Source organism: Spea bombifrons, chromosome 2, assembly GCF_027358695.1.
Source record: "Spea bombifrons isolate aSpeBom1 chromosome 2, aSpeBom1.2.pri, whole genome shotgun sequence".
NCBI classification, from domain to species: Eukaryota; Metazoa; Chordata; class Amphibia; order Anura; family Pelobatidae; genus Spea; species Spea bombifrons.
The window spans coordinates 492,848-500,895 of NC_071088.1; the positions used below are offsets into that span (position 1 = coordinate 492,848).

The 8,048-nt window shown below is 56.2% G+C and overlaps 2 protein-coding genes across 2 annotated transcripts; both read left to right on the plus strand.

The window, feature by feature from the left end:
* The first annotated feature begins 2,777 nt into the window (after nucleotides 1-2,777).
* Nucleotides 2,778-4,355, plus strand: LOC128475296 (PE-PGRS family protein PE_PGRS33-like). The gene is made up of 2 exons (XM_053457774.1): nucleotides 2,778-2,834; nucleotides 3,516-4,355. The coding sequence occupies exons 1-2, from the start codon at nucleotides 2,778-2,780 to the stop codon at nucleotides 4,353-4,355; spliced, it is 897 nt and encodes a 298-aa protein (XP_053313749.1).
* Nucleotides 4,356-7,055: 2,700 nt separating this feature from the next.
* LOC128475301 (uncharacterized) lies at nucleotides 7,056-8,048 on the plus strand. The gene has a single exon (XM_053457780.1). The coding sequence runs from the start codon at nucleotides 7,056-7,058 to the stop codon at nucleotides 8,046-8,048; it is 993 nt and encodes a 330-aa protein (XP_053313755.1).

The following is an 8,048-nucleotide window of genomic DNA, read 5'->3' on the forward strand; positions in this document are numbered from 1 at the left end:
GAAGAGAGGTCTTCACATACCCCAAAATAAGACGTAGTGATGGGCGTGGCTATGCAGTGAGGCATAGAGGGAGGAGACATAGAAAGTGAAAGCAAAAGTCTCCTCAGTGAAGTGAGGAGCAGGGGGAAGAAGTAAAGCTGTGGCTGCCGTTTTACTCAGCACTGTGGGTTTCTCTCCCCCAGCACCAACTAGCAACAGTCTGTGGGTCTGTCTCACCCCACAAACACCAGTAAAGCTGCTGCTCCCCAGCACTGACCAGCAACAGTCTGTGGGTCTGTCTCACCCCACAAACACCAGTAAAGCTGCTGCTCCCCAGCACTGACCAGCAACAGTCTGTGGGTCTGTCTCACCCCTCAAACACCAGTAAAGCTGCTGCTCCCCAGCACTGACCAGCAATAGTCTGCGGGTCTCTCTCACCCCACAAACACCAGTAAAGCTGCTGCTCCCCAGCACTGACCAGCAACAGTCTGCGGGTCTCTCTCACCCCACAAACACCAGTAAAGCTGCTGCTCCCCAGCACTGACCAGCAACAGTCTGTGGGTCTCTCTCACCCCACAAACACCAGTAAAGCTGCTGCTCCCCAGCACTGACCAGCAACAGTCTGCGGGTCTCTCTCACCCCTCCCCCCAAACACCAGTAAAGCTGCTGCTCCCCAGCACTGACCAGCAACAGTCTGCGGGTCTCTCTCACCCCACAAACACCAGTAAAGCTGCTGCTCCCCAGCACTGACCAGCAACAGTCTGCGGGCCTCTCTCACCCCACAAACACCAGTAAAGCTGCTGCTCCCCAGCACTGACCAGCAACAGTCTGCGGGTCTCTCTCACCCCACAAACACCAGTAAAGCTGCTGCTCCCCAGCACTGACCAGCAACAGTCTGCGGGCCTCTCTCACCCCACAAACACCAGTAAAGCTGCTGCTCCCCAGCACTGACCAGCAACAGTCTGTGGGTCTGTCTCACCCCACAAACACCAGTAAAGCTGCTGCTCCTCAGCACTGACCAGCAATAGTCTGCGGGTCTCTCTCACCCCTCCCCCCAAACACCAGTAAAGCTGCTGCTCCCCCAGCACTGACCAGCAATAGTCTGCGGGTCTCTCTCACCCCCCAAACACCAGTAAAGCTGCTGCTCCCCCAGCACTGACCAGCAATAGTCTGCGGGTCTCTCTCACCACCCAAACACCAGTAAAGCTGCTGCTCCCCCAGCACTGACCAGCAACAGTCTGTGGGTCTGTCTCACCCCACAAACACCAGTAAAGCTGCTGCTCCCCAGCACTGACCAGCAACAGTCTGCGGGTCTCTCTCACCCCACAAACACCAGTAAAGCTGCTGCTCCCCAGCACTGACCAGCAACAGTCTGCGGGTCTCTCTCACCCCACAAACACCAGTAAAGCTGCTGCTCCCCAGCACTGACCAGCAACAGTCTGTAGGTCTGTCTCACCCCACAAACACCAGTAAAGCTGCTGCTCCCCAGCACTGACCAGCAATAGTCTGCGGGTCTCTCTCACCCCCCAAACACCAGTAAAGCTGCTGCTCCCCCAGCACTGACCAGCAATAGTCTGCGGGTCTGTCTCACCCCACAAACACCAGTAAAGCTGCTGCTCCCCAGCACTGACCAGCAATAGTCTGCGGGTCTCTCTCACCCCACAAACACCAGTAAAGCTGCTGCTCCCCCAGCACTGACCAGCAACAGTCTGCGGGTCTCTCTCACCACCCAAACACCAGTAAAGCTGCTGCTCCCCAGCACTGACCAGCAACAGTCTGCGGGTCTCTCTCACCCCACAAACACCAGTAAAGCTGCTGCTCCCCAGCACTGACCAGCAACGGTCTGCGGGTCTCTCTCACCCCACAAACACCAGTAAAGCTGCTGCTCCTCAGCACTGACCAGCAATAGTCTGCGGGTCTCTCTCACCCCTCCCCCCAAACACCAGTAAAGCTGCTGCTCCCCCAGCACTGACCAGCAATAGTCTGTGGGTCTCTCTCACCACCCAAACACCAGTAAAGCTGCTGCTCCCCCAGCACCAACCAGCAACAGTCTGTGGGTCTCTCTCACCCCACAAACACCAGTAAAGCTGCTGCTCCCCAGCACTGACCAGCAACAGTCTGTGGGTCTCTCTCACCCCACAAACACCAGTAAAGCTGCTGCTCCCCCAGCAATAGTCTGCGGGTCTCTCTCACCCCACAAACACCAGGGGATAGGGGAAAAGCTTCAGCAAGCAGTCTGCTACTGAGCCCAGAGAGATCCCCCCAGCTCCACTGTGCAGATCGGACCCAGTTCTCACTGGATCCCTGATAAATAAGCCAGCGCTTACACATCAGCTTTGCTGGCCAATCTCTGTACCCCCAGACAAGATGAGTGCAAAAAGTACCATAGTGTCTTCTTGAAGAAAAATAAATATAAGACAGTGTCTTATTGTCGGGGAACCACGGTAGTCTCAATCTTGTCTTTGAAGTGGGTAGCAAGATCTTGGGCAGTGAGGGAGATTTGGGGTACGGAGGGACAGAGAAGGTAATAATGTTAATAACAAGAATAATAATCAGATTTACTCGCGGCCCCCGGGCTCCCAGCCTTCCCTTTTATTAATTTTCCAGGGATCTGTACGTTTTCGGTCTGATTTACCCCAGGAAGTTGCCCCGTTTGGCCCCTACTGAACATGCCAGTCCAGGGATGGCCCCCAGAGGGCAGTCTTACCCCAGGAATCCAGCTCCATACTTATTGCCTTTAATGCATTCAGAGCCCTGAGCGATCGGATAAAGACAGTGACTGAGCCCGTGGGCTGCTCATGTGCTTGGTAACTGCGCAGACGGTGTGCTCGGTAGCCGCACAGACTATGTGCTCGGTAGCCGCACAGACTATGTGCTTGGTAGTCGCTCTGTGCAGGCAGTGTGCTCGGTAGTCACGCTGCGCAGGCAGTGTGCTCGGTAGTCACGCTGCGCAGGCAGTGTGCTCGGTAGCCGCACAGACTATGTGCTTGGTAGTCGCTCTGTGCAGGCAGTGTGCTCGGTAGCCGCACAGACTATGTGCTTGGTAGTCGCTCTGTGCAGGCAGTGTGCTCGGTAGTCACGCTGTGCAGGCAGTGTGCTCGGTAGCCGCACAGACTATGTGCTCGGTTGTCGCACAGACTATGTGCTTGGTAGTCGCTCTGTGCAGGCAGTGTGCTCGGTAGTCACGCTGCGCAGTCAGTGTGCTCGGTTGTCGCACAGACTATGTGCTTGGTAGTCACTCCGTGCAGGCATTGTGCTCGGTAGCCTCCCAGGCAGTGTTCTCAGTAATTGCGTTGCGCAAACTATGTGCTCCCTAGCTGTGCTGCGCAGGCCATGTAGCCTCGCAGGTGATGTGCTTGGTTGTCGCGCTGTGCAGGTTTTTGCAGCCAGAAGGTAATAAAGCCGCCATTTCACCGAGGGAAGGGGAACTGCCGGTTATATCGCAGAAGGAGGGGTAGCTGGCAGTTATATCGCAGAAGGAGGGGTAGCTGGCAGTTATATCGCAGAAGGAGGGGTAGCTGGCGGTTATATCGCAGAAGGAGGGGGAGCTGCCGGTTATATCCCGGGAGGAGGGGGAACTGCCGGTTTTATCATGGGAGGAGGGAGCTGCCGGTTATATCGCGGGAGAAGGGGGAGCTGGCGGTTATATCGTGGGAGAAGGGGGAGCTGGCGGTTATTTCGTGGGAGGAGGGGTCGCTGCGGTTATATCGCAGAAGGAGGGGAACTGCCGGTTTTTTCGCAGGAGGGGGGAGCTGGCGATTATATTGCGGGAGGAGGGGGAACTGCCGGTTTTATCGCGGGAGGGGGGAGCTGCCGGTTATATTGCGGGAGGAGGGGGAGCTGGCGGTTATATCGCAGAAGGGGGGGGCTGCCGGTTTTACTGCGGGAGGGGGGAGCTGGCGGTTATATCGCAGGTGCAGGGGGAGCTGCCGGTTTTATCGCGGGAGGAGGGGAAACTGCCGGTTATATCGCGGGAGGGGGAGCTGGCGGTTATATCGCAGAAGGAGGGGGAACTGCCGGTTTTACCGTGGGAGGGGGGAGCTGGCAGTTATATCGCGGGAGGAGGGGGAGCTGCCGGTTTTATTGCGGGAGGAGGGGAAACTGCCGGTTATATCGCAGAAGGAGGGGGAGCTGGCGGTTACCTCGCAGAAGGAGGAGCTGCCGGTTATATCGTGGGAGGAGTGGGAACTGCCGGTTTTATCGCAGGAGGAGCTGCCGATTTTATCGCGGGAAGAGGGAGAGCTGCCGGTTATATCGCGGGAGATGGGGGAGCTGCTGGTTTTATCGGGGGAGGAGGGGGAGCTGCTGGTTTTATCGGGGGAGGAGGGGGAACTGACAGTTTTATTGAGGGAGGAGGGGGAGCTGCCGGTTATTGAGGGCTTCAGTTTGTAATAAATATAGTTTGTTTAAGGTTGGAATTTATACCAATGTAGAGATCGTGGAACAGCACTCCAGGTGTATTTAATTCAGCAACACGGGCAACGATAAAGACCGTAAGGCCTCCGTGCATTCCGGACGCTGCGGCCAACAGGACAAAAACAGCACGTAGTTTGCAGATCTCCATTTCTCGCTCTCCCCTGCACTCTCCTCTGCGCTCTCCTCCACACCCTCCTGCACGCTCTCCTCCGCACCCTCCTGCACGCTCTCCTCCGCACCCTCCTGCACGCTCTCCTCCACGCTCTCCTCCGCACCCTCCTGCACGCTCTCCTCCGCACCCTCCTGCACGCTCTTCTCCGCACCCTCCTGCACGCGCTCCTCCGCACCCTCCTGCACGCGCTCCTCCGCACCCTCCTGCACGCGCTCCTCCGCACCCTCCTGCACGCGCTCCTCCGCACCCTCCTGCACGCTCTCCTCCGCACCCTCCTGCACGCTCTCCTCCGCACCCTCCTGCACGCTCTCCTCCGCACCCTCCTGCACGCTCTCCTCCGCACCCTCCTGCACGCTCTCCTCCGCACTCTCCTGCATGCTCTCTCCTCTGCACCCTCCTGCGCTCCCCTGCACGCTCTCGCCTGGAGATAATTATTTCCGTCTCTCGCTGCTGTCTGTTCTTTGCGTTTCTCTCGTGCCGGATCTCTCTGTCCAGCAGGGTTTTCTATCGTCCTGTGGTCTCGCTCTGAGAGGGTCTCTGTCTCCTGTATGTCTCCGCTGGTGCAGCTGAGTCGGCTTTGCTGGGCCATCTCCCCTCCCCCTCCGCAGTCTCTCGGGCCCCTGCAATGCGCTGTTCCGGGGGCCGAGCTCTCTGCTGACTCGGCTGAACACGACTGCAGAGTAAGAAATCTTCCAGGATCTGCCATCCAGCCGAGAACATCCAGCAGACATCCAACACAGTGAGAGGGCCGCGCATGCTGATCCAGCTAACCAGTATAACCAGTATCATACAGAGACAGCTAACCAGTACAACCAGTATCATACACAGACAGCTAACCAGTATAACCAATATGTATATATGTATAAAACAGTATGAGGAGGGGTAATACAGTATATAATACAGTACCGGGGAGGGGGTAATACAGTATATAATACAGTATGGGGAGGGGGGTAATACAGTATATAATACAGTATGAGGAGGGGTAATACAGTATATAATACAGTACCGGGGAGGGGGTAATACAGTATATAATACAGTATGGGGAGGGGGGTAATACAGTATATAATACAGTACGAGGAGGGGTAATACAGTATATAATACAGTACGGGGAGGGGTAATACATTATATAATACAGTATCGGGGAGGGGTTAATACAGTATATAATACAGTACCGGGGAGGGGGTAATACAGTATATAATACAGTACCGGGGATGGGTAGGGGGTAATACAGTATATAATACAGTATGGGGAGGGGGGTAATACAGTATATAATACAGTACCGGGGATGGGTAGGGGGTAATACAGTATATAATACAGTATGGGGAGGGGGGTAATACAGTATATAATACAGTACGAGGAGGGGTAATACAGTATATAATACAGTATGGGTAGGGGGTAATACAGTATATAATACAGTACGAGGAGGGGTAATACAGTATATAATACAGTACGGGGAGGGGTAATACATTATATAATACAGTATCGGGGAGGGGTTAATACAGTATATAATACAGTACCGGGGAGGGGGTAATACAGTATATAATACAGTACCGGGGATGGGTAGGGGGTAATACAGTATATAATACAGTATGGGGAGGGGGGTAATACAGTATATAATACAGTACCGGGGATGGGTAGGGGGTAATACAGTATATAATACAGTACGGGGAGGGGTAATACAGTATATAATACAGTATGGGGAGGGGGTGATACAGTATATAATACAGTATGGGGCAGGCGTAGGGGGTAATACAGTATATAATACAGTATGGGGAGGGGGGTAATACAGTATATAATACAGTATGGGGAGGAGGTAATACAGTATATAATACAGTATGGGGCAGGAGTAGGGGGTAATACAGTATATAATACAGTATGGGGAGGGGGGTAATACAGTATATAATACAGCACCGGGGAGGGGGTAATACAGTATATAATACAGTATGGGGCAGGCGTAGGGGGTAACACAATATATAATACAGTATGGGGAGGAGGTAATACAGTATATAATACAGTATGGGGCAGGCGTAGGGGGTAATACAGTATATAATACAGTATGGGGAGGAGGTAATACAGTATATAATACAGTATGGGGAGGGGGTAATACAGCATAAAATACAGTATAGGGAGGGGGTAATACAGTATATAATACAGTACCGGGGATGGGTAGGGGGTAATACAGTATATAATACAGTATGGGGCAGGCGTAGGGGGTAATACAGTATATAATACAGTATGGAGAGGGAGTAATACAGTATATAATACAGTATAGGGAGGGGGTAATACAGTATATAATACAGTACCGGGGATGGGTAGGGGGTAATACAGTATATAATACAGTATGGAGAGGGAGTAATACAATATATAATACAGTACGGGGAGGGGTTAATACAGAATGGCAGATATAGAGTAATAGATTCCATTATACTTTGCCCCCCGTGGCCCACATGCTGCCCCTGCTTCGCTTGGTTCCTGCCCCGTGTCATATATGCAGACAGGCCACAGGTTACATGATCCGGCTGCAGTCAGGTGTGGTAAAGCAGGTACAGACCGGCAGCAGCCAGAACAACCTGTACTGATCCGACTCCAACAGGAGGAGGTGGAGGAGCCTCCAGGTGCGGGAGAGCCTGCTGAGCACAGAGACCCACGACAACCGAGAGCCCCACGCCGCCCGTCACCCGAGAGCCCCACGCCGCCCGTCACCCGAGAGCCCCACGCCGCCCGTCACCCGAGAGCCCCACGCCGCCCGTCACCCGAGAGCCCCACGCCGCCCATCACGCGAGAGCCCCACGCCGCCCATCACGCGAGAGCCCCACGCCGCCCATCACGCGAGAGCCCCACGCCGCCCATCACCCAAGAGCCCCTGCCGCCAGTCACCCGAGAGCCCCACGCCGCCCATCACGCGAGAGCCCCACGCCGCCCATCACCCAAGAGCCCACGCCGCCCGTCACCCGAGAGCCCCACGCCGCACGCCGCCCGTCACCCGAGAGCCCCACGCCGCCCGTCACCCGAGAGCCCCACGCCGCCCGTCACCCGAGAGCCCCACGGCGCCCGTCACCCGAGAGCCCCACGCCCCCCGTCACCCGAGAGCCCCACGCCGCCCGTCACCCGAGAGCCCCATGCCGCCCGTCACCCAAGAGCCCCTGCCGCCAGTCACCCGAGAGCCCCACGCCGCCCGTCACCCGAGAGCCCCATGCCGCCCGTCACCCAAGAGCCCCTGCCGCCAGTCACCCGAGAGCCCCACGCCGCCCGTCACCCGAGAGCCCCATGCCGCCCGTCACCCGAGAGCCCCTGCCGCCAGTCACCCGAGAGCCCCACGCCGCCCGTCACCCGAGAGCCCCACGCCGCCCGTCACCCGAGAGCCCCCGTCGCCCATCCCCTGAGAGCCCCACGCGGCCCGTCACCCGAGAGCCCCCGCCGCCAGTCACCCGAGAGCCCCACGCCGCCCGTCACCCGAGAGCCCCCGTCGCCCATCCCCTGA